Source organism: Capra hircus, chromosome 11 (assembly GCF_001704415.2).
Source record: "Capra hircus breed San Clemente chromosome 11, ASM170441v1, whole genome shotgun sequence".
Classification (NCBI taxonomy): domain Eukaryota; kingdom Metazoa; phylum Chordata; class Mammalia; order Artiodactyla; family Bovidae; genus Capra; species Capra hircus.
The window spans coordinates 92,928,375-92,955,511 of NC_030818.1; the positions used below are offsets into that span (position 1 = coordinate 92,928,375).

General features: G+C 40.3%; 2 protein-coding genes across 2 annotated transcripts; both read right to left on the minus strand.

Annotated features, from left to right (window-relative positions):
* On the minus strand, positions 14,761-15,690 carry LOC102169111 (olfactory receptor 1L8-like). Its single transcript, XM_005687103.2, has one exon. The coding sequence runs from the start codon at positions 15,688-15,690 to the stop codon at positions 14,761-14,763; it is 930 nt and encodes a 309-aa protein (XP_005687160.2).
* LOC102169392 (olfactory receptor 1L8-like) lies at positions 24,530-25,503 on the minus strand. The gene has a single exon (XM_018054730.1). It carries the CDS (start codon positions 25,472-25,474, stop codon positions 24,530-24,532), a length of 945 nt encoding a protein of 314 aa, XP_017910219.1. The 5' UTR covers positions 25,475-25,503.

The window sequence follows — 27,137 nt, forward strand, 5'->3', positions numbered from 1 at the left end:
AAACATCCTGTATTGGCCCTGACTCAGCACTATACGTAAGAGAGGCAGTTAAAAAAACTACACTCTTGCTTTGAGGTAGTTTTGTAAGAAAGGAATATTGAATCCCTTTCCTGCCTTTATTTTTCATTAGGTGATCTCACTTCGGCTTCCTTAGTTCTTCCACTTTTTCCGATTACTACCTGTCCTAAAACTAAGATCATGGTATCCAGTTCCATCACTTCATGGCAAATAAATGGGGGAAACAATGGAAACAGTGATAGACTTTAATTTGGGGGGCTCCAAAATTACTGCTTCTGGTGACTGCAGCCATGAAATTAAAAGACACTTGCTCCTTGAAAGAAAAACTATGACCAACCTAAACAGCATATTAAAAAGAAGATACTTACTTTGTCGACAAAGGTCCATCTAGTCAAAGCTATGGTTTTCCCAGTAGTCATGAATGGATGTGAGAGTTGGACTATAAAGAAACCTGAGCAGCAAAGAATTGATGATTTTGAACTGTGGTATTGGAGAAGACTCTTAAGAGTCCCTTGGACTGCAAGGAGTTCAAACCAGTCAATCCTAAAGGAGTAGACAGCATATTAAAAAGCAGAGATATTACTTTGCCAGCAAAGGTCCATTTAGTCAGAGCTATGATTTTCCCAGTAGTCATTTATGGATGTGAGAGTTGGACTATAAAGAAAGCTGAGCATCAAAGAATTGATGCTTTTGAACTCTGGTATTGGAGAAGACTCTTGAGTGTCCCTTGGACAGCAAGGAGATCCAACCAGTCCATCCTAAAGGAAATCAGTCCTGAATATACATTGGAAGGTCTGATGCTGAAGCTGAAACTCCAATCCTGTGGCCAACTGATGTGAAGAACTGACACATTGGAAAAGGCCCTGATACTGGGAAAGACTGAAGGCAGGAGGAGAAGGGGATGACAGAAGTTGAGATGGTTGGATGGCATCACTGACTCAATGGACATGAGTTTGAGCAAGCTCCAGGAGTTGGTGATGGACAGGGAAGCCTGGCTTGCTGCAGTCCATGGGGTCGCAAAGAGTTGGACACGACTGAGTGACTGAACAGAACTGAGTCTGTCCAAACCCAGACTGCACTTCTCTGGATAATCAGCTCTGGTTCAGCTCTACTGCCTTCTATAGGCATGCAGAAAGATGAGCTCTCCAGAGCTGCTTTTTTTGTCCATTTGTAGGAAGAAGTGCAACACCAGTGGCTCAGATGGTAAAGAATCTGCCTGCAATGCAGGACACCTGAGCTTGATCCCTGGGTTGAGGAGATTCCTGGAGAAAGGAGTGGCTACCCACTCCAGTATTCTTGCCTGGAGAATCCCATGGACAGAAGAACCAGGTGGGCTACAGTCCATGGGATCACAAAGACTTCGACTTGACTGAGTGATTTCAAACCAGAAGACCTGAAAGAAGTAGAAAGACAAAGAATGATGGGATTATCTCTAAATAGAGGGACTGAGGCATTACCCATGGTCAGTCTTAATTTGGCCCAGCTAAAGGAAATCATGCTCCAGAACATTTGCCTTTCGAAGTAGGCATAGTCAAAATTTGTTGTTGTTCAGTTGCTAAGTCCTGTCTGACTCTTGGAGACCCCATGGCCTGTAGCATACCAGGCTCCTCTGTTCTTTATTATCTCCTGTAGTTTGCTCAAATTCATGTTCATTGAGTCAGTGATGCTAACTTCATCCTCCGCTGACTGCTTCTCCTCTTGCCCTCAATCTTTCCCAGCATCAGGGCCTTTTTCAACGAGTCAGCTCTTCACATCAGGTAGCCAGAGTATTGGAGCTTCAGCTTCAGCACCAGTCCTTCCAATGAATATTCAGAATTGATTTCTTTTAGGATCGACTGGTTTGATCTCCTTGCTGTCCAAGGGACTCTCAAGAGTCTTCTCCAAAAGCATCAATTCTTTGGTGTTCAGCCTTCTTTATGGTCCAACTCTCACATCCATATGTGACTGCTGGAAAAAACCATAGCTTTGACTATACAGACCTTTGTAGACAAACTGGTTAGACTTTTTTAAAAAAAAATTTTATTATTATTATTATTATTTTTTACTTTACAATATTGTATTGGTTTTGCCATACATCAACATGAATCTGCAATGGGTGTACACATGTTCTTAATCCTGAATCCCCCTCCCACCTACATCCTCATACCATCCCTCTGGGTCATCCCAGTGCACCAGCCCCAAGCATCCAGTATCATGCATTGAACCTGGACTGGCGATTTGTTTCATATAAGATATTATACATGTTTCAATGCCATTCTCCCAAATCATCCCACCCTCTCCCTCTCCCACAGAGTCCAAAAGACTGTTCTATACATCTGTGTCTCTTTTGCATACAGGGTTATCGTTACCATCTTTCTAAATTCCATGTATATGCATTAGTATACTGTATTGGTGTTTTCTTTCTGGCTTTCTTCACTCTGTATTAATAGGCTTCAGTTTCATCCACCTCATTAGAATGGATTCAAATGTATTCTTTTTAATGGCTGAGTAATACTCCATTGTGTATATGTACCACAGCTTTCTTATCCATTCATCTGCTGATGGGCATCTAGGTTGTTTCCATATCCTGGCTATTATAAACAGTGCTGCAACAAACATTGGAGTACACCTTTCTCTTTCAATTCTGGTTTCCTCAGTATGTATGCCCAGCAGTGGGATTGTGGGATTGTTGGGTCATAAGGCAGTTCAATTTCCAGTTTTTTAAGGAATCTCTACACTGTTCTCCATAGTGGCTGTACTAGTTTGCTTTCCCACCAACTGTGTAAGAGTGCTCCCTTTTCTCTACACCCTCTTCAGCATTTATTGCTTGTAGACTTTTGGATCACAGCCATTCTGACTGGCGTGAAATGGTACCTCATTGTGGTTTTGATTTGCATTTCTCTGATAATGAGTGATGTTGAGCATCTTTTCTTGTGTTTGTTAGCCATCTGTATGTCTTCTTTGGAGATATGTCTATTTAGTTCTTTGGCCCATTTTTGGATTGGGTCGTTTATTTTTCTGGAATTGAGCTTCAGGAGTTGCTTGTATATTTTTGAGATTAGTTGTTTGCCGGGGTCCAGCCCCGGTGGATCCAAGGAATTTGAAGGTGGGGACGGAGTATTTTCCTTGGAAAAATACATATTTAATTACAGATATATAGAGAGATTAGAAATGGATAGTGTAATAGGAAGATTAGTGGAGAAAAAGAGGCTGAATAACTTGGATTACGTGGAATAGCATCCATGCTCCAGATGGGAATTCAGCCAGAAAAACGAGGAGCAAGAAAGAAACAACATGGGGGTATCAGTCTTTCCAGAAACTGATCCAATTTCTTTATTTTTGGGTTTGCGTATATACCTTTTGTTACACATAGGCATGAATACAGAGTCACACGGGGGTCAGCAGTCCTGACCTTTATCAAAATCAGGTGCTTCACATAAAAAGGGATTTTATGATCCTTTCTTTCTGGTAACTGAAAACTTATTTTTTCCAAGGGTGTTTTTTCTTAAACCAGGCACCACCCTCCAAATAAAGTTACATTCCTATAGGGTGAGGGTGTAGTGAGTTACAATCAAGAAAAGAATTTATTTAACACAAGGTTAACATGATTAATCTTAAAAGTTAATACTTATTTCTCCTATATGCTTAAAGGTTAATACTTATTTCTCCTGTATGTTCGTTATATTCATTATAAGGGCAGGGAATATGGAGATTTAGCAGCAAACATCAGCCCAACAAACAAAAATCCTTTCACCAATGTTCCCCTTAAGATCTATTTAGTCTTAAGATAGTGATAAAGTTACATTTTCACATAGCAAGGACACAGTGATTTATAACAAAGTACAGTGATCTATTACAAAAGAGAAAATTCATTAACTCAAAAAGTCTAGTAATGCTAACATCAAAAACTACTATATTTCCTTTTCTATATTCCAAATACATTGATTAATATATTCCCAGGTGCCTAAGGATATGGAGGCCTGGCGGCAATCATTGATTCAACAAGAAGAAAAAGCCCTATGCTAATTAAGACTCTCAAAATACTCCAAACCTCTCTGTTTATGGTTGAGAGGTAGTAAACAATCATGTGCGTAGTGGCAGCAGTATGGATAATCCTGTCACACAAGCTAGTCTGTCAGCAGAGAGGTTTGACCTGAGACATCCCTGTCCTACCCAGAGCAGGGAATTAGCAGCAATTATTGACACAACAAATGAAAAACCCTTCACCAATATAATTCCTAACCAACCCACTATACTAATAATTTCTAACTTCCCCAAAGAATTTGCCTTTAGTAAGTCTAAATCATTTCATGCCTCTCAGATTGGGAGGCTGTAAAGAGTCACATGTGGCCAGACATATACAGGTGGGCTAGATAACCTTCAGAGGAGTCCGTAAGCTGAAACACTCTTGTCACGCCCAGGAATTTTTATTGCCTTGGAGCTGCAAGTTAACTCCTTCTCCGAGAGAAATGGTGATGGGGGAGAGCCCCCCCGTAAAGTCAGAGGTGTAGGTGAGAGCATAAAACAGACTCTGGTTTTGGGGTTAGATGCTCTGGAACAGGGGGTTTCCTGAGGCTTGATCACGCCTTTGCGTATGCCAAGCCTCCTCCCTTATGACCTTTGCCATGGGTGGAGTTCCTCACACTGGCCCCTGGCAGTTGCTTGTCAGTTGCTTCATTTGCTATTATTTTCTCCCATTCTGAAGGCTGTCTTTTCACCTTGCTTAGAGTTTCCTTTGTTGTGCAGAAGCTTTGAATTTTAATTAGGTCCTATTTGTTTATTTTTGCTTTTATTTCCAGTATTCTGGGAGGTGGGTCATAGAGGATCCTGCTGTGATTTATGTTGGAGAGTGTTTTGCCTATGTTCTCCTCTAGGAGTTTTATAGTTTCTGGTCTTACATTTGGTCTTTTATCCATTTGAGTTTATTTTTGTGTATGGTGTTAGAAAGTGATCTAGTTTCATTCTTTTACAAGTGGTTGACCAGTTTTACCACTAACACTTGTTAAAGAGATTGTCTTTAATCCATTGTATATTCTTGCCTCCTTTGTCTAAGATAAGGTGTCCATCAGTTCAGTTCAGTTGTTCAGTCGTGTCTGACTCTTTGTGACCACATGAATCGCAGCACGCCAGGCCTCCCTGTTCATCACCAACTCCCGGAGTTCACTCAGAATCACGTCCATCGAGTCAGTGATGCCATCCAGCCATCTCATCCTCTGTCGTCCCCTTCTCCTCCTGCCCAGCATCAGAGTCTTTTCCAATGAGTCAACTCTTCGCATGAGGTGGCCAAAGTACTAGAGTTTCAGCTTTAGCATCATTCCTTCTAAAGAAATCCCAGGGCTGATCTCATAGGTGCATGGATTTATCTCTGGGCTTTCTATTTTGTTTCATTGATCTATATTCCTGTGTTTGTGCCAGTGCCATACTGTCTTGATGAATGTGGCTTTGTAGTAGAGCCTGAAGTCAGGCAGGTTGATTCCTCCAGTTCCATTCTTCTTTCTCAAGATTGCTTTGGCTATTCGAGGTTTTTTGTATTTCCATACAAATTGTGAAATTTTTGTTCTAGCTCTGTGAAAAATACCGCTGGTAGCTTGATAGGGATTGCATTGAATCTATAAATTGCTTTGGGTAGTATACTCATTTCCAATATATTGATTCTTCCAATCCATGAACATGGTATATTTCTCCATCTATTAGTGTCCTCTTTGATTTCTTTCATCAGTGTTTTATAGTTTTCTTTTCTTTTCTTTTTTTGGGGGGGTTTCATTGCTGGCTGGCTATTGTATATATTTTATTTTTATTTTTTTAATTTTAATTTTTACTTTACTTTATAGTACTGTATTGGTTTTGCCATACATTGACATGAATCCACCATGGGTGTACATGCGATCCCAAACATGAACCCCCCTCCCACCTCCCTCCCCACAACATCCCTCTGGGTCATCCCCGTGCACCAGCCCCAAGCATGCTGTATCCTGCATCGGACATAGACTGGTGATTTGATTCTTACATGATAGTATACATGTTTCAATGCCATTCTCCCAAATCATCCCACCCTCTCCCTCTCCCTCTGAATCCAAAAGTCCACTATACACATCTGTGTCTTTTTTGCTGTCTTGCATACAGGGTCATCATTGCCATCTTTCTAAATTACATATATATGCGTTAGTATACTGTATTGGTGTTTTTCTTTCTGGCTTACTTCACTCTGGATAATCGGCTCCAGTTTCATCCATCTCATCAGAACTGATTCAAATGAATTCTTTTTAACGGCTGAGTAATACTCCATTGTGTATATGTACCACAGCTTTCTTATCCATTCATCTGCTGATGGACATCTAGGTTGTTTCCATGTCCTGGCTATTATAAACAGTGCTGCGATCAACATTGGGCTACATGTGTCTCTTTCAATTCTGGTTTCCTCACTGTGTATGCCCAGCAGTGGGATTGCTGGGTCATATGGCAGTTCTATTTGCAATTTTTTAAGGAATCTCCGCACTGTTTTCCATAGTGGCTGTACTAGTTTGCATTCCCACCAACAGTGTAGGAGGGTTCCCTTTCTCCACACCCTCTCCAGCATTTATTGCTTGCAGATTTTTGGATCGCAGACATTCTGACTGGTGTGAAGTGGTACCTCATTGTGGTTTTGATTTGCATTTATAGTTTTCTATATATAGGTCTTTAGTTTCTTTAGGTAGATATATTCCTAAGTGTTTTATTCCTTTCTTTGCAACGGTGAATGGAATTGTTTCCTTAATTTCTTTTTCTACTTTCTCATTATTAGTGTATAGGAATGCAAGGGATTTCTGTATGTTTATTTTATATCCTGCAACTTTACTATATCCATTGATTAGCTCTAGTAATTTTCTGGTGGAGTCTTTAGGGTTTTCTATGTAGAGGATCATGCCATCTGCAAACAGTGAGAGTTTTACTTCTTCTTTTCCAATTTGGATTCCTTTTATTTCTTTTTCTGCTCTGATTGCTGTGGCCAAAACTTCCAGAACTATGTTGAATAGTAGTGGTGAAAGTGGGCACCCTTGTCTTGTTCTTGACTTTAGGGGAAATGCTTTCAACTTTTCACCATTGAGGATAATGTTTGCTGTGGGTTTGTCATATATATCTTTTATTATGTTGAGGTCTGTTCCTTCTATTCCTGCTTTCTGGAGAGTTTTATCATAAATGGATGTTGGATTTTGTCAAAGGCCTTCTCTGCATCTATTGAGATAATCATATGGCTTTTATTTTTCAATTTGTTAATGTGGTGAATTACATTGATTGATTTGCGGATATTGAAGAATCCTTGCATCCCTGGGATAAAGCCCACTTGGTCATGGTGTATGATCTTTTTAATGTGTTGTTGGATTCTGATTGCTAGAATTTTGTTAAGGATTTTTGTATCCATGTTCATCAGTGATATTGGCTTGTAGTTTTCTTTTTTTGTGGCATCTTTGTGAGGTTTTGGTATTAGGGTGATAGTGGCCTCATAGAATGAGTTTGGAAGTTTACCTTCCTCTGCAATTTTCTGGAAGAGTTTGAATAGGATAGGTGTTAGCTCTTCTCAAAATTTTTGGTAGAATTCAGCTGTGAAGCCGTCTGAACCTGGGCTTTTGTTTGCTGGAAGATTTCTGATCACAGTTTCAATTTCCGTGCTTGTGATGAGTCTGTTAAGATTTTCTATTTCTTCCTGGTTCAGTTTTGGAAAGTTGTACTTTTCTAAGAGTTTGTCCATTTCCTCCATGTTGTTCATTTTATTGGCATGTAATTGCTGATAGTAGTCTCTTATGATCCTTTGTATTTCTGTGTTGTCTGTTGTGATCTCTCCATTTTCATTTCTAATTTTATGGATTTGATTTTTCTCCCTTTGTTTCTTGATGAGTCTGGCTAATGGTTTGTCAATTTTATTTGTCCTTTCCAAGAACCAGCTTTTGGCTTTGTTGTTTTTGCTATGGTCTCTTTTGTGGGTTTTTTTTGCATTTATTTCTGCCCTAATTTTTAAGATTTCTTTCCTTCTACTAACCCTGGGGTTCTCCATTTCTTCCTTTTTTAGTTGCTTTAGGTGTAGAGTTAGGTTATTTATTTGACTTTTTTCTTGTTTCTTGAGGTATGCCTGTATTGAACTTTCCCCTTAGCACTGCTTTTACAGTGTCCCACAGGTTTTGGGTTGTTGTGTTTTCATTTCCATTTGTTTCTATGCATATTTTGAGTTCTTTTTTGATTTCTTCTGTGATTTGTTGGTTATTCAGAAGTGTGTTGTTCAGCCTCCATATGTTGGAATTTTTAATAGTTTTTGTCCTGTAATTGAGATCTAATCTTACTGCATTATGGTCAGAAAAGATGCTTGGAATGATTTCAATTTTTTTGAATTTACCAAGGCTAGATTTATGGCCCAGGATGTGATCTATCCTGGAGAAGGTTCTGTGTGCACTTGAGAAAAAGGTGAAATTCATTGTTTTGGGGTGAAATGTCCTATAGATATCAATTAGGTCTGACTGGTCTATTGTATCATTTAAAGTTTGTGTTTCTGTGTTAATTTTCTGTTTAGTTGATCTATCCATAGGTGTGAATGAGGTATTAAAGTCTCCCACTATTACTGTGTTATTGTTAATTTCCCCTTTCATACTTGTTAGCATTTGTCTTACATATTGCAGTGCTCCTATGTTGGTTGCATATATATTTATAATTGTTATATCTTCTTCTTGGATTGATCCTTTGATCATTATGTAGTGTCCTTCTTTGTCTCTTTTCACAGCCTTTGTTTTAAAGTCTCTTTTATCTGATATGCGTGTTGCTACTCCTGTTTTCTTTTGGTCTCTATTTGCATGGAATATCTTTTTCCAGCCCTTCACTTTCGGTCTGTATGTGTCCCTTGTTTTGAGGTGGGTCTCTTGTAGACAACATATATAGGGATCTTGTTTTTGTATCCATTCAGCCAGTCTTTGTCTTTTGGTTGGGGCATTCAACCCATTTATGTTTAAGGTAATTATTGATAAGTATGATCCCTTTTCCATTTACTTTATTATTTTGGGTTTGGGTTTATAAACCCTTTTTGTGTTTCCTGTATAATGAGTATCCTTTAGCATTTGTTGGAGAGCTGGTTTGGTGGTGCTGAATTCTCTCAGCTTTTGCTTGTCTGTAAAGCTTTTGATTTCTCCTTCATATTTGAATGAGATCCTTGCTGGGTACAGTAATCTGGGCTGTAGGTTATTTTCTTTCATCACTTTAAGTATGTCTTGCCATTCCCTCCTGGCCTGAAGAGTTTCTATTGAAAGATCAGCTGTTATCCTTATGGGAATCCCCTTGTGAGTTATTTGTTGTTTTTCCCTTGCTGCTTGTAATATTTGTTCTTTGTGTTTGATCTTTGTTAATTTGATTAATATGTGTCTTGGGGTATTTCACCTAGGGTTTATCCTGTTTGGGACTCTCTGGGTTTCTTGAACTTGGGTGATTATTTCCTTCCCCATTTTAGGGAAGTTTTCAACTATTATCTCCTCATGTATTTTCTCATGGTCTTTCTTTTTGTCTTCTTCTTCTGGGACTCCTATGATTTGAATGTTGGAGCGTTCAATATTGTCTGAGAGGTCTCTGAGATTGTCCTCGTTTCTTTTAATTCTTTTTTCTTTTCTCCTCTCTGTTTCATTTATTTCTACCATTCTATCTTCTACTTCACTAATCCTATCTTCTGCCTCCGTTATTCTACTATTTGTTGCTTCCAGAGTGTTTTTTTTAATCTCATTTATTGCATTATTCATTATATATTGACTCTTTTTTATTTCTTCTAGGTCCTTGTTAAACCTTTCTTGCATCTTCTCAATCCTTGTCTTCAGGCTATTTATCTGTGATTCCATTTTGATTTCAAGATTTTGGATCATTTTCACTATCATTATTCGGAATTCTTTCTCAGGTAGATTCCCTATCTCTTCGTCTTTTGTTTGGTTTGGTGGGCATTTATCCTGTTCCTTTACCTGCTGGGTATTTCTCTGCCTCTTCATCTTGTTTATATTGCTGTGTTTGGGGTGGCCTTTCCATATTCTGGCAGTTTGTGGAGTTCTCTTTATTGTGGAGTTTCCTCACTGTGGGTGGGGTTGTATCAGTGGCTTGTCAAGGTTTCTTGGTTAGGGAAGCTTGTGTAGGTGTTCTGGTGGGTGGAGCTGGATTTCTTCTCTCTGGAGTGCAGTGATGTGTCCAGTAATGAGTTATGAGATGTCAGTGGTTTTGGGGTAACTTTGGGCAGCCTGTATATTGAAGCTCAGGCTGTGTTCCTGTGTTGCTGGAGAATTTGTGTGGTATGTCTTGCTCTGGAACTTGTTGGCCCTTGGGTGGTGCTTGGTTTCACTGTAGGTATGGAGGCATTTGGTGAGCTCCTATCGTTTAATGTTCCCTGGAGTCAGGAGTTCTCTGATGTTCTCAGGATTTGGACTTAAGCCTCCTGCTTCTGGTTTTCAGTCTTATTTTTACAGTAGTCTCAAGACTTCTCCTTCTATACAGCACCATTGATAAAACATCTAGGTTAAAGATGAAAAGTTTCTCCACAATGAGGGACACCCAGAGAGGTTCACAGAGTTACATGGAGAAGAGACGAGGGAGGGGGAGTTAGAGGTGACACGAATGAGATGAGGTGGAATCAAAAGAGGAGAGAGCAAGCTAGCCAGTAATCATTTCCTCATGTGCACTCCCCAGTCTGGACCGCTTAGAAATGTTCACAGAGTTATACAGAGAAGAGAAGAGGGAGGAAGGAGACAGAGGTGGCCAGGAGGATAAAAGGGGGAAATGAAAAGGAGAGAGACAGATCCAGCCAGTAATCAGTTCCCTAAGTGTTCTCCACCATCTGGAACACACAGAGATTCACAGAGTTGGGTAGAGAAGAGAAGGGGGAGGGAGGAGACAGAGGCAACCTGGTGGAGAAAAAGGAGAGTCCAAAGGAGGAGAGAGCAGTCAAGCCAGTAATTTTGCTCTCAAGTAAAAATGGGTACTGAAGATTGGGTTTTTATAGGTACAAAATTGATAACAAATACCAAAAAGGAAAGATTAAAAATCTAGAGTAGAGGTTGGATTTTCAAAAATACAATATTAAAGAAAAAAAGAAGAAGAAGAAAAAAAGTCACAAAAATTATTAAAAAAATATATGAAGTTTGCTTTAAAAATAGGGTCTTTTTTTTTGGAAAAGTAATAGTAGGTTATAAAAATAAAAATTAAAGGAGTAATAGAGGACTTAAAAATTTTAAAAAGGTAAAAAAAAAAGAAGCAAAGAAAAAAAAGAATAATCGTAAAAATAGTAAAGATATATCTAGGACTTTCTCTGGTGTTGTTGTGGGCAGTGTGGGTTCAGCTCATTTTCAGATAGTTCCCTGGTCTGGCTTATATTTCTAAAGATCTATAGGCCCCTTCCTACGTAGTCAGTACTAATGACAGGGTTTTAATCTATTGCACCTGTCACTTCCAAGGTGGTTCCCTCTGTTTTAGCTTCTTCTGTTTGCTGGTCTCTTCAGTGTCTGATTTCTGCTCTGACACAAGGGGGGTGGTGGTGGGCACTTTTTTTAGGCTCACTTGTTCAGTCGCTCTGTGGGGAGTGAGGGATGCTGCAAACAAATGGCATGTGCTCTCAGTGCCTCAGCCACACTGGGCTTGCCCCCACTCATGGGACACACAGCTCAGGCTCTAGGTTGCTCTGCCAGGAACCATCTGAGGCCGGCCCTGAGCTGCATGCACCTCCCAGGTCTAAGCCACTCAGGCTCAGGCACTCAGGTAGTCCTCAGAGGCGCAGACTCAGCTGGGCCTGCGTTTTGTGCCCTTCCCAGGTCCGAGCAGCTCGGGTGTTTGGCGAGCGCAGTTGCTGCGACTTATCACCCCTCCCATGCCTGCTGCTCGGTTTTCTGGGTGTACAGCTGGCGCCCCTTCTCAGGCGGATGGTGACCGTCCAGGACCCCAAGAAGTCTCAGTTAGCAAAGAAGCCTGCCTGCAGTTTGGTAGCTAATGTCTCTCTGGGGCTGCGATTGCCCTTTCCCAGCCCTTCCGGCTCTGGCTGCCTGTCACCAGAGGTGGATGGTCTACAGCCGGCTAATTCTGTTCCATCCTTTGTTCTGTGCGTGGTCTTGGTGGTGTCTTATGTTAGAGCTTTTTGCGTGGTAGCTATCCCACAGTCTGGTATGCTAGCCCAAGTTAGTTCACTCTAGTTATATTTGGGGCATTCCAGCCCGATTCTTAAAAAGCAATGCAGCCCGCACCTCCCTGCCCAGCCCCCGCTTGCTAGTGGCGGATGCTGGTGTCTGCGCTGCTTCTCCGCTGGGGGAGTTACTGTTGGGCTTGTAATCTGTGGGTTTTAATTATTTATTTATTTTTCCTCCCTGTTATGTTGCCCTCTGCGCTTCCAAGGCTCGCCACAGACTCAGCAGTGAGAGTGTTTCCTGGTGTTTGGAAACTTCTCTCTTTTTAAGGCTCTCTTCCCAGAACGGAGCTCCCTCCCTACCTCTTTTGTCTCTTTTTCTGTCTTTTATATTTTTTCCTACCTCTTTTCGAGGACAATGGGCTGCTTTTCTGGGTGCCTGATATCTTCTGCCGGCATTCAGAAGTTGTTTTGTGGCATTTACTCAATGTTTAAATGTTCTTTTGATGAATTTGTGGGGGAGAAAGTGGTCTCCCCATCCTATTCCTCCGCCATCTTAGGACTACACCTGAATTTTTTTAAAATTTATTTATTTTAATTGGAGGTTAATTTCTTTACAGTGTTGCATTGGTTTTGCCATACATCAACATAAATCTGCCACGGGTGTACACGTGTTCCCCATCCTGAACCCCCCTCCCACCTCCCTCCCCGTACCATCCCTCTGTGTCATCCCAGTGCACCAGCCCCAAGCATCCTATATCCTGCATCAAACCTGGACTGGCGATTCGTTTCTTATATGATGTTATACATGCATGTTTCAATGCCATTCTCCCAAATCATCCCACCCTCTCCCTCTCCCACGGAGTCCCAAGAGTGTTCTATACATCTGTGTCTCTTTTGCTGTCTCGCATACAGGGTTATTGTTACCATATTTCTAAATTCCATATGTATGCATTAGTATACTGTATTGGTTTTTTCTTTCTGGCTTACTTCACTCTATATAATAGGCTCCAGTTTCATCCACCTCATTAGAACTGATTCAAATGTATTCTTTTTAATGGCTGAGTAATACTCCATTGTGTATATGATTGGAATTTAAATAGAATTCTCAGCAGCACTGTCTCCTTTGGTATGGACATGTAAATAGTACCCTTAACTTAAATCAATTGGATTCCCAAGACAAAGAGTAAACTGGTGAAAGTGTTAGTTGCTCAGTTGTGTCTGACTGTTTGCGACCCCATGGAACTGTAGCCCACCAGGCTCCTCTGTCCATGAAATTCTCCAGACAAGAATACAGGAGTGGGCTGCAATACCCTTCTCCAGAGATCTTCCCAGGATTGAACCTGGGTCTCCTGCATTGCAGGTAGATTCTTTACCGTCTGAGCCACCACATGAGACAAAGAGAAAATTGGTGAGTTGAAGGTAAATTTTGTGAGGTGAAGGGTAACATTACCCTTGACCCTCTCATTTCCTTGTATTCAGATGAAGCACACATTTGGCTGGTATTAATCTTTATTGTGCACCAGTGATGAATCATCCCCAAAGCCTTTGCTTATTATCTCCAGGTCCCCAGCTTTTTTTTTTTTTTCAATTGAGGAATACTTTTTATTTAGTAAAATGACAAATCTTATGTGTACAACTTTTTACTGATGACTTGGTCATCTATTTCTTGTTGATGACCATTTAATTTGTGTTTAGCTTTTCCTAATATAAAATACTATGAATATTTTTGAGTTTTTAATAAACATAAAGTACTTTTATGTTTATAAGAATTTCCATACTGCTTTCCAAAGTGATTGTGTAATTTTATATTTCCAGTCGCTGCCTCTAGGTCATGAGGTTATGGTAATTTTAAAATTTTTACTTAAAATTTTTTTGTATTATGTTTCTATACTAAAAAAAGACTTGGAATTTCTAGAAGAAATATTAAATTATATATTTTAAACATATAGTTGTAGGAAGAGATGGAGAAAAAAATGGTTTCAACATTCCTATTGTGGAATGGATAATTTCTTGGTTCTTGTTCTTTCTAGTCATTAGCAATTTTTAATTGTTTGGAAAAAACGAGGAAATTGAAAAGAAAGAAAGACATAGCAATATAATAAAGGGGGAATGGAAAAACGAAAAGAGAAAAAGTGAAAACTTAAGTTTTAAACAAAAAAATTTTGAAAGAAAAATGAGGAATTATGAAAATCTTCAAATTGAAAATCAGCTAAAATGTACTTTCTCCTTCTTCTCCTCCTGCCTCTCCTTTCTTCCTTTCCCTTTTCAAATGTTTACAAAGGCATCCAAGAGCTACAAATTAGGAAATTATTTTTAGCGATATGCTGAAATGTGAAGGATGTTGGTGGATAAGTCTTGAAAAGAGCTCAATTTGTTCAGGAAGTATCCGTGGGAAAAGGATTAGTTTAAAGCATCTCATTTGGAAGATTCAGTGTGATGACTTTTCATAGGAGAGAGGAAAAATAGAGAGGGAAAGTATCTTGATTAAGCAGAGGCAGAGCCAACTGAAGGATCATCATCATTGGATGTAATTACCCATAATGCCTCATCTCACATGGGTTAAAAAAGCTAACCTCCAAGAACTTACTTGTTTACCAAGAATCAGCAGAAACCAGATTCAAGTGGAGCAGAATCCACACGTGTGTTTCTCAAGAGGGTGCTGCCTATGGTTTCCTTCCAACCAACAGCTTTCTCAGGCCCTGCTTCAGGTCTTTGTTTCTCAGGCTGTAGATAAAGGGATTGAGGGTGGAAGTTAAAACTGTGTAGACAATTGTTGCCATGTGGTCCCTGACGGTATAGGTGGACACAGGCTGTAAATAGACATAGAAGATGCTTCCATAAAAGAGTGTTACCACAGTGAGGTGAGACCCACACGTGGAGAAGGCTTTCCGTTTCCCAGCAGCTGAGGGAATTTTGAGAACCGCAAGGAGGATTCGTATATAAGAAAAAGCAATGCATAGAAAGGGAGTCACCAAAAAAACAGATCCTTCTATCATCATCACAATTTCATTGACAAATGTGGAGGAGCAGGATAATTTCACCAGAGGGCTGAAGTCACAGAGGAAGTGGTGGATAATATTAGAGTCACAGAAAGTGACCTGATTCAGTAGAAGTGTATGTAGGAGTGAGTGGAAATGAGGCAATGAGCAGGAGAAGGCCACCAGCAGGACACAGCGGTGATGGCTCATGATGGTGACATAATGGAAGGGGTCACAGATGGCCACATAGCAGTCAAAGGCCATGACTACTAGAAGCCAACTGTCAGTGTTGCCCAAGGCATATATAAAATACATCTGGGTCAGACACCCAGCATAGGAGATGGTGTTATGTGACAGAAAGTTCACCAGCATCCTGGGGACAATGGTTGTTGTGAAGCAAACGTCAGTGAAAGACAGGACACTCAAGAAGAAATACATGGGGGTTTGGAGCTGAGAGTCAGAGTGGATGGCCAGGATGATGAGCAGGTTCCCTGTTATGGTGACCAGGTATAAGATGAGGAAGAGGATGAAGAGTGGCTTCTGGTCCTCAGGCCATGAGGAGAGTCCCAGGAGGATGAATTCAGAGACTCTGCTGGTTTGGTTGAGTCTTTCCATTGACTTGTGTATAGTTATATACAAGAAGGTTTGTTATTTGTCATGTTCCAATTCCACAGCCCAAATCATGATAACCCAGCAAGTCTTTGTTTCCTCTGTTTGGTCACTGTTAGTAGCTGTCCTGGGAAAGCTTGTCCAGCTTATGGTCATTGATGTGGTCTTCCCTTCCCAAATTCATGGGCATCATAAGGGCCTTGTATTGCAAGCTGGAGAGACAGAAGAAGAGTTTTCCTTTAGAAATTCCCAGAGGTGGCCCTCTCTGATTCAAGTTCCTTAGTTCCTATTCTGGGAAAAGTCCTATTTCCTTACTGGGAACATAGCAATAAAACTGAGAAATCTTTGCCTTTGTGTAGTTTATGTTGTACTTTGGGAGATAGATCATCAACAAACAAATACGTAACGTAGTATCAGGTATGGATAAATTTTGTTAAGCAAATAGAGCAACATAAGAGAATGGAGCTGACTGGGGAGTGGAGGTGGAGGTATTTTAGACAGGGAAGTCAGAGAGCCCTCATATTTTATTAAAACAAATTCTGTTGCATAATTCTAAAGGCTTTTTTTTTTGCACTGTTTTGGATATTTGTGAAAATAATCAACAGGGCAAATCTAGGGAGAATAGTAAATGTAGTTCAACAGTATTTTTTCCTCCTCTTGGCAGAGAATGAGAGGTTCATCCTTCTTAGTTCATGGGATGTTGTATATAATTTTTCCTTTCTTTAATTCCCCTGTCCTAAATCTCATGTGTACAGGATGGGCATCCTTTGTTGATTATTCAATTCATGTTTAAAAAATTCCTCTTTCATATGTTTATTCAAAAAATATATGAGAAACATGTTTATATACATTTTTTTCAATCATATCCAGTTGTCCAACAGTGGATATTGAAAAAGCCTGTTTCTTGGTACTGCAAAAAACTAGGTAATGAGAGATCTTACACTAGCAAAGTGCTTGAAATAAAATTTTTTAGAGTCAGCATGTCCACCCATGCCTTGTGAATAGACATATTCCATAGGGATTTTTAAGTATTTTGAGACGTTGGTTATATATTTTTGGTTACTGTAAAAATCTATACAATACACACTTACATTATCCCTCACGGTCAAATTGTCAGGCTAATTTCAGGTTTTTACAAGATTTTATGGAAGAAATATTTGTTTAGGCATTTAGCTTTGAGTGAATAATTATTACTTAAAGCTCAATGCATAACAAATATTTCTTCCATAAAATTTTGTAAAAATCTGAATACGTCCTGATAGCTCAGTGGGTAATGAATCCTCCTGCAATGCAGGAGACACAGGAGATGCAGGTTTGATCTGTAGTTTGGAAGATCCCCTGGAGAAGTAAATGGCAACCCCCTCCAGCACTCTTGCCTGAAAAATTCCATGGACAGAGCAACTTGGGGGGCTATAGTCCAAAGTGTGCAGAGTCAACACGGCTGAGTGACTAAGAGAGCAAATGAAGTCAATATTGTTATTAATCAATATTTATTGAAAGTTTTTTCAATATCATGCTTATGCTAAACATCTCACTAAACCCCACAACAAAGAATTCGGAGACGTGTGTCATCACCAGGTGCCTGAGTTTTATGGAGATGAACCAATTTGCCCAAGGTCACTAAAGGCAGTAAATAGCCATCAGGATTTGAACCCCACTCTGATTTCAGACTCACTCTAAGCGTATGCTCCCAGGCATTGTGCTAAATCTCTTCTAGTTTTGGTATATTAATTTTCTATTGCAATCAGGCAAGGTTCTGTTTTCTCATTTTGATAATTTCCTACATGAATTACCCTTTTATTCCCCTTAACTGACAATGCTTCTTCTCCCATACTCACTTGCAAGAGAGGTGAGTTATCTTTCTATGTTGTAGAGATGGTAGAATTTGAAAATATGAATATCCATGATTAACTGGCCATAATCAGGCAGAAATAATTGGCCATGCATGACTGGGATATGTCTGGTATGTGGAGCTGTGGCCCTGTGGTGGACACTGCCCTGGGTTGAAGACAAAAAGTAGGGGTTTGTTTTGTCCTGCATCACCTGCTCACAAGCTGGTTCCTGATGTTTTGTGAATAACAAGGGAGATACCTTGTTTTTGTCTGTAAAGCAGTTTATCACACACAAATCAATGTTAAAAAAATGAGTCATTTGTGAAAGGGCTGCTTGGGGAATGTTCAATACAACAATTAGTGGAGATTTGGTTGAATGGCATCACTGACTCAATAGACATGAGTTCGGGTTAACTCCGGGAGTTGGTGATGGATAGGGAGGCCTGGCGTGCTGCAGTCCATGGGGTTGCAAAGAGTCAGACACGACTGAGCGACTGAACCGAACTAACTGAACTGGTGAATGAATGGGGTTGAGTACTCCAGGCTGTAGATCTGAGGAACACTCAGGCTGATGACTAGAAAAAAGGAGGAAGGTTTTGGATCTGAGAATCAGGAAGAACATTCTAAAAGCACAGGGTGAGTGAATGAGGCTGGGGATTCCACAGTTTTGTCTCTATTCTACTTGTGGGCTCTGCTTCCATTAAAACATGTGGTATAGGGGACTTCTCTGGTGGTCCAGTGGCTAAGACTCCATGCTGCCAACATGGGGGCTTGGGTTTGATCATTGGTCAGGGAACTAGATCCCACATGACAAAATTAAGAATTCATACCCTACAGCTAGGAGTCCACATGCGGCAGCGAAGACCCGGTGCAGCCAACGTTTTAAAAAATGTGGTATAGATAGCCTAGAAGTCCAACTGGATGGATTTAAAACCAAATGGCATATGGAAATTTTACTTGGACCTTCTGACTTCTCAATCCATGAGTTATTTGAAAGTATCTTGGAGGAAAGAGTAAGATACCAAACTAGATTGGAGTAGCCAAGTGGGTGGCCAGTTTCCTGAAACTCACCTCCATGTCCAGATGCTTTTCTTCCCTTCCCAGGCCCTCCAGAAGCTGATCTGCACCACATCTGTTCATCAGGTCAAGTCTGCTTCTCAGCCAAAGCTCAGGTTCCTCATGTGTCTCCCATGAGCTTCTGGGCTGAGTGACAAGGAGAGAAGCCGGGATGGAGGAGCAGCTGATCTATTACTCCAAAGGGATAACACGTTTCCCTTCCCTGACCTCAACACCCACTTCTTTCCCACACCTGGTCCTAGGCTCACTGCCGCTCTCCCAACTCCAGATCTCAGAAGGCAGAGATGCTCTGACTCAAGTGGGAGGACTCTTCTGATTGAGGAAGCCCAGCCAGCTTCTCATGAGTCTGAGGTCTGCTCTACTGGCCTCTGGGGCACTTGTTAGGGAGTTGAGGTGTGAAGACCTCTCAGGGGAATTTGTCCCTAGACAGGGAGTAGAGAGCAGACAGAGAAAGCAGAATGGGAATCACTGTCAGCACGACTGACTCCAAGGGGACAGGGGACCCCTGAGGCTTCCAGTTTAGATGTTAGGACTAATCTCAGAGCTTCCAAACCTCACTGTGACATCTCAAGGGCATGCTTCAGTTTCCTTTACTGTGGGTTATCAAGAGTGGACAAATAATTATGTGGGTGAATACTTTTATTTTTGGAGACTTAGATGTGGACCAAGGTGTATTCTAGGTTTTGGGAGGTCATAAGTCAATGTGAAAAGGCTGCAGTTTTCAGGGGATTCCATGGGGGTAGATCAATGGTGTGTACACGCTTTCCACTGTCTGTCTGCATGTGGAGTAAATATTTTATAGGTGAGATTAGGTTAACATTAATGTCTATTTAAAGGGCAGGTTGCAGCAAAAGTTACTGTCACATTTAGTAAAGGAGCTTTGGAAAAAATGTATGTAATTCATAGTTTAGACTAAGAGCAGTGTTTTGAGGTTAAGTGTTGGTGAAAGGAGATATTTACTAGAATGTTGGCCTTGTCACTTAGCAGTTGCTTTTAATAAGCTTCTTAGCCTCTATGAGCTTCAGGTTCTTCATCTGAAAAATTAGTGTAACAATTTTGGCACCAAAACAAGAAATGAAATTTCCTTTTGAGTTCTATACTGAGAATATTGTATATTATGGTGAATAATCAGAGAAGGCAATGGCACCCCACTCCAGTATTCTTGCCTGGAAAATCCTATGGACGGAGGAGCCTGGTAGGCTGCAGTCCATGGGGTCGCTAAGAGTTGGATACGACTGAGTGACTTCACTTTCACTTTTCACTTTCATGCATTGGAGAAGGAAATGGCAACCCATTCCGGTGTTCTTGCCTGGGGAATCCCAGGGACGGGGGAGCCTGGTAGGCTACCATCTATGAGGTCGCACAGAGTCGGACACGACTGAAGTGACTTAGCATAGCATGGTGAATAATATCTACAACAATATCATAGGAAAAAAGACATATTCTGCTACCACCCTCAGAGTACCACTGCCTCACACAGAGCATGTATTTATTGAAGAATTATCAGTACAGTAATGATAGTTAACACATCCATATATTTACGTGGTTACAACTTATTAACTTGTTTTGGTGAGAACTTTTATATCTGCTCACCCAGAAATTAAAAAAAAATTTTTTTTTTCAAATTGCGGTATAGTTGAAGAGTTGACTCATTGGTAAAGACTCTGATGCTGGGAAGGATTGTGGGCAGGAGGAGAAGGGGATGACAGAGGATGAGATGGCTGGATGGCATCACGGACTCGATGAACATGAGCCTGAGTGAACTCTGGGAGTTGGTGATGGACAGGGAGGCCTGGCGTGCTGCGATTCATGGGGTAGCAAAGAGTCGGACACAACTGAGCAACTGAACTGAACTGAACTGAACTGATGTACAATATTATATAAATTTGGGTATCCAACACAGAGATTCATAATTTTTAAAGTCATATTCCATTTATAGTTACTATAAAATATTGGGTATACTCCATGTGCTGAACAATATGTCCTTGTAGGTTACTTATTTTATGCATAGTGATTGATAACTCTTAATTCTCTACCCCATCTTGCCTCTTCCCTCCCCTCTTCCCTACTGCTAACCTATAGTTTGTTCCATGTATCCATGAATCTGTGTCTTTTTTTTTAGTAGTTTGTTTTTCAGTAGTCTACATATAAGTATTATCAGATAGTACTTGTCTTTCTCTGTTTTATTTTTTTTAAGGGGAAATTGTTTTATTTAGATCCTTGTTTTTATTCAATGAAAGATTCTTTAAATTACATAGTGCCTTTACAATTTTGAAGTTTCACTTACATGATTTCATATAATTCCATAATAACCCTTAAGAAAATCCCTAAACCTCTATTACCCCTCCCCTCTTCCCTCTCACCACTGGTGGCCACTAGTTTGTTCTCTATATCTGTGAATCAGTCATCATCTGTCCTCACACAGAGTTATTACATTATTATTGACCAGACTTCTTATGATGCATGGTGCATCTCTGCAGCTTATTGATTTATAGCTGGAAGCTTGTATCTCTTAATCCCCTTCCACTTTCCCCCTCCCCTCCAAATCCCCTCTGGCTATCACCCATTTGTTCTCTGTATTTATGAATCTGTTTTCATTTTGTTTTGTTTTTTTTTTTTTAGATTCCATATTAAAGTGATATCATATGGTATTTTTCTTTCTTTGTGTGATTTATTTCGCTTAGTATAATATCCTCAAGTTCATCCATCTTGTTGCAAATGGCAAGATTTCATTTTTATGGCTTAGTAACATTCCATTTTATATGCATGCTACTGAAAGGTATGTGGGGTTTGGCTGCTCACCTCTCAAAAGTCAACAGACAGACCAGGTTGGTGGAAAGGAAAGTTGGCTTTATTTCAGGTGCCGGCCACTGCAGGGGAGGGTGGCCGACATCTGTCCAAAGGCTGACTTCCACCCCGCCCCCAACAAGCAGGGGGTGAGAGCTTTTACAGACGGAGTGGCGGCAGGGTGGGAGTGGGGTCCAGCTATGTATAGAAACAGCATAGTCATTTTCAAACAGGTCATCATTGATCTGACCAGCATCATCTTGGTTGATTAAGGTACAGTTAATAATCTTCAGTTTCAGGGTCCATATGTTCCCATTTCTTTTCAGCCGGTTCTCAGAATTGTGGCCCCTTAGGTCCTGGGTGCTGTCTGGTCATCAAGCAGTTAACTTCTCCACCTGGTATCCTAGTATCTATAAGACAGCTCACAGGATATGGCTCAGAATATTATCTACAGCTCTTGAGAAAGAACTAAAGGTCCTTGACTTTAGTTCATGCGTAATGACCACGTTATTATTATTTGGTCTCCTTTGACTGCTTTCCTTTGTTTCTGCAGTTCCTCTCTGATTAAACTTATTCTTTGATTAAACTTTACTGCAGACAAAAGGCAGGCAGAGGACATGGCGGTCGTTGGGGTGGGCACCACCCAACAGTAGCGTCCTGCTCTGTTTCATGCACACCACATCTTTGTTTAATCTATCCATCTACTGATGAGCACTTAGTTAGCTTTCTTTATTGTAAATAATGCTTCAGTGAACATCAGGGTGCATTTTTTTTTTGGATTAGTGTTTTTTGTTTTATTCAGGTAAATACCCAGAAGTGAAATTGCTGGATCATTTAGCAGTTCCATTTTTAACTTTTTAAATTCCTTCCAGTCTCTCTCATAATCAAGTACTTGCTTTAACCAGGGTGTTATTCTGGCTACAGAAACATAATGTAGCAGTTACTATCTGACAGTCACAGTATGTCACAGAGGTTCAAAGGCAGGCATCCTCCCAGTGCAACAGCAAACGTAATAATATGTGATTAAAGTGATAAGCCCAAATTACTATAGTTTAGGCAGGTCTTTAAGGAACTCATTGATATCATCTTCCTAAATTGTACATAAATTGTATATAAGATGTCTCAATGGACATGAGTTTTCCAGGAAGTAGTGAAGAACAGAGAAGCCTGGCATGCTGCAGGCCATGGGGTCTCAGAGTCGGACATGATTTAGCGACCAAACAACAACAAAATAAAAGGTCTCAGAAAATTGTTTTAGTGTGGGTTTGGTCCAATTCTTCCTCTCATGGAAAAATGAATTCTGGAACATCTCTTGTATTGGCCATGACTCAGCATGACACATGAGATAAACAGTTGAGAACACTAAACTCTTGCTTTGAGGTAATTTCTTAAGAAAGGAATATTGAATCCCATTCCTGCCTTTATTTTTCATTAGGTGATCTCTCTTTAACTGCGTTAGTTCTTCCACTTTTTCTGATTACTACCTGTTCTAACCCAAACTGGGCTTCTCTGGATAATCACCTCTGGTTCAACTCTACCGCCCTCTATACACATGCAGCAAGATGAGACTCTCCAGAGTGGCTTCTTTTGTCCCTTTCTGCTGAAGAATTGATGCTTTTCAACTGTGGTGCTGGAGAAGACTCTTGAGAGTCCCTTGGACAGCAAGGAGATCAAACCAGTCCATCCTAAAGGAAATCAACCCTGACTATTCATTGGAAGGACTAACACTGAAGCTGAAGCTCCAATATTTGGCCACCTGATGCAAAGACCTGACTCACTGGAAAAAACTGATGTTGGGAAAGATGGAGGGCAGGAGGAGAAGGGGGCGACAGAGGAAGAGAAGATTGGATGGAATCACCTACTCAGTGGACATGAGTTTGAGCAAACACCAGAAGACAGTGAAGAACAGGGAAGCCTGACATGCTGCAGGTCATGAGGTGGCAGAGTCGAACATGACTTAGCAACTGAACAACAACAATTACCAAATAAGTCACTATATAATCTGTCTGCTACTTGGAGTTTGCACTATTTTTATTATGATGGGGTGGAAAAGTTTTCTGCTTTGAAGATCAGACTCCTGTCTTTTTATGGATGCACAGTATTTTTTGAAACACAAATGTCTCCCATTCTGCATCTACTACAGCCCTTATACATTAAAACAATAATGCAATTAATCATAATTGATTTATTTCCTATCGATAAGATTTTATGTTTTGGCCTATTTTTACATCAAAAACTAAGATTCACTCAAATAAAATCTCTATACTCAACGGTTATGGCAATATTTCTGTGAGATTCTTAAGACTTGAAGTTTTTAGAATAAGTATTAAATTATATATTTTGAAACATACTTTACAATATTGTATTGGTGCAATTAACCTCCAATTAAAATAAATAAATTTACATTAAAAAATAAAATCCTTAAAGATGATGCTGTAATAAAAAACAACATACTTTAGTGATAGATTGAGGGAGGAAAGGTTTCAGCATTCCCCCTGTGGAATGGATAATTTCTTGATTCTTATTCTTTCTGGTCATTAGCAATTTCTAGTTGTTTGGTTAAAAATGATGAAATTGAAAAGAAATAAAGTCATAGCAATATAATAAGGGAGGAACAGAAAAACTAAGAGGAGAAAAAGTGAAAAAACTTAAGTTTTAAACAAGAAAATATTTTTGAATGAGAAAAATGAGGAATTATAAAAATGTTCAAAGTGAAAGTTAGCTAAAATGTACTCTTTCTCCTCCTCCTCTCCTTCCGTCTCCCCTTTCAAATGTTTGCAAAGGCATCCAACAGCTACAAATTAAGTAATTATTTTTAGCAATATACTGAAATGTGAAGGATTTTGGAGGATAAGTCTTGAAATGAGAAATTTGTTCAGGAAATATCTGTGGGAAAAAAGATTGGTTTAAAGCATCTCATCTGGAAGATGCAATGTGATGAGTCTTCATTGGAAAAAGGAGAAACAGTGAGGAAGAACATCATGATTTAAGCAGAAGCAAAGTCAAATAATAGGTCTTCATCAATGGATGTAATTGACCACAATGCCTATTCTCACATGGGTTAAAAATGTTAACCTCCAAGAGCTTGCTTGTTCACCAAGACCCAGTAGAAACCAGACTCACATGGGGAAGATTCCTTTGTGTGTTCATCAGGAGGGTGCTGCCTGAGGTTTCCTCCTGCCCAACAGCTTCCTCAGACCCTGTTTCAGGTCTTTGTTTCTTAAGCTGTAGATAAAAGGATTGAGCATGGAGGACAGAACTGTGTAGACAATTGTTGCCACGTGGTCCCTGACAGTGTAGGTGGACACAGGCTGTAAATAGACATAGAAGATGCTTCCATAAAAGAGTGTTACCACAGTGAGGTGAGACCCACAGGTGGAGAAGGCTTTGTGTTTCCTAGCAGCTGAGGGAATTTTGAGAACCGTGATGAGGATTCGTACGTAAGAAAAAGCAATACATAGAAAAGGAGTCACCAAAAAGGCAGATGCTTCTGTCATCAACACAATTTCATTGACAAATGTGGAGGAGCAGGATAATTTCATCAGAGGGCTGAGGTCACAGAGAAAATGATGGATAGTATTGGAGTCACAGAAAGTGAGGTGATTCAGTAGAAGTGTGTGTAGGAGGGAGTGGAAGTGAGGCAATGAGCAGGAGAAAGCCACCAGTAAGACACAGCGGCGGTGACTCATGATGGTGACATAGTGGAAGGGATCACAGATGGCCACATAGCGGTCAAAGGCCATGACTACTAGAAGCCAACTGTCAGTGTTGCCCAAGGCATATATAAAATACATCTGGGTAAGGCACCCAGCATAGGAGATGGTCTTATGTGACAGAAAGTTCACCAGCATCCTGGGGACAATGGTTGTTGTGAAGCAAATGTCAGTGAAAGACAGGAAACTCAAAAAGAAATACATGGGGGTGTGCAGTTGGGGGTCAGAGTGGATGGCCAGGATGATGAGCAGGTTCCCTGTTATGGTGACCAGATATATGATGAGGAAGAGGCTGAAGAGTGGCTTCTGGTCCTCAGGCCGTGAGGAGAGTCCCAGGAGGATGAATTCAGAGACACTACTTGTTTGGTTGAGTCTTTCCATTGACTTGGGTCTAAGTTATATGCAAGCTGTTTTGTTATTTCACATGCTCCAATTCCATTGTTCAAATCAGGAGAACCCAACAAGTCTTTATTTCCTCTTTTTCATTACCATTAGCAACTATACTTTCCCAAAGAATCTGTCTGCAATGCAGGGGACCTGGGTCAATCACTGGGTTGGGAAGATTCCCTGGAGAAGGGAATGGCTACCCACTCCAGTATTCTTGCCTGATGAATTCCATGGACAGAAAAGCCAGGCAGGCTATAGTCCATAGTGCCACTAACACTTTCACTTTCACAACAGGTGTGCAGGGAAAGCTTGTCATCCTCATGGTCCATGATGTGGTCTTAGCTTCCCAAATCCATGGGCATCATAAGGACCTTATATTGCAAGCTGTAGGGACAGAAGAAAAGTTTTCCCATAGAATCCATTAGAGTGGTCTTCTTTGATTCAAGCTGCTTAGTTCCTATTCTGGGAAAAACTCTATTTCCCTAATGGGAACATAGGAAAAAAATAATATTTGGTTTGTGTAGTTATGTTGTATTTTGGGAGATAGATCATGAACAAACAGAATATGTAACATTATATCAGGTGAAGAGAAGTTTTGTTAACAAAATAGGGTATTATAAGACAATGGAGATGGCTGGAGGGTGTGGATGGTGAAACACAGAAGTCACAGAACCATCATTCCTTCTAAAGCACATTCAGTTGTTATCCTATTGGATTTAACTTTGCATGTCTGGGAAACTGCTAAGGGTTTGCTGGGACAACCAACAGGGCAAGTCTAAGAAGAATGGTGAAGCTAGGTAACAATGTTCTATTTTCCTTGTTTGGGCACAGAATGGGAAGCTAATCCTCCTTACCTCATGGCATGATATCATTTTGCAAGATTTTATGGAAGGAATATTTATTCATGCATCTAGTGATTTGAGTGTATCAGTAGTTAAAGCAAAAACAACCAATGTTTACAAATACAAATACATATTCCCTATGAAACCTATGGTAAGCATTTGACTAAATCCCATGATAAGGAATTGTGAAGCATGCATTGTTTCAGGAAACTAAGGTTTACAGAGGTGAAGCAGTTTGCTCATGGTTACTAAGGAGTTGAATAGCAATCAGGTATCGAACACCAAGCTTATGCTCTTAAGCATTACATAGCTCTCCTCTAGTTTTGGTATATTTCTTGTCTATCACAATCAGGCACAAACACTGTTTTTCTCATTTTGACAGTTTCCTACATGAATTACCCTTCTATGTCTCTTAACTGACAATGTTTCTTTCTCCATGACCAGAATCCATCCTTGGAGTTGCAAAAGATATAGCCTGTCTTTCTGTGAAGTAGAGATGGAGGAAGTTGAAATTTTGAGTCTCCATGATAAACTGGCCAAAATCAGGTGGAAAAATTTGACTATGTGTGACAGCTGTGTGTCTAGTGAGTGGAGCTGGGGTCCTGGAGTGGACAGTGCCCTGGACTAAAGTTGAATTGTGGGAGTTTGATTTGTCCTTCATCACCTGTTCACAAACTCATTCTTGATGTTTAATGAATAGCAACTGAGATACTACGTCTGTAAAGCAGTGTATCACACACTGATCAATATTCAAAGATGAGGTATTTATGGAAGGATTGCCTGGGGAATGTGGAATACAAAAGTTAGTGGAGAGT

Excerpts from the sequence above, each read along its gene's own strand:
- LOC102169111 (XM_005687103.2), bottom strand. The coding sequence starts at position 15,690 with ATGGAAAGACTCAACCAAACCAGCAGAGTCTCTGAATTCATCCTCCTG.
- LOC102169392 (XM_018054730.1), bottom strand. The coding sequence starts at position 25,474 with ATGGAAAGACTCAACCAAACAAGTAGTGTCTCTGAATTCATCCTCCTG.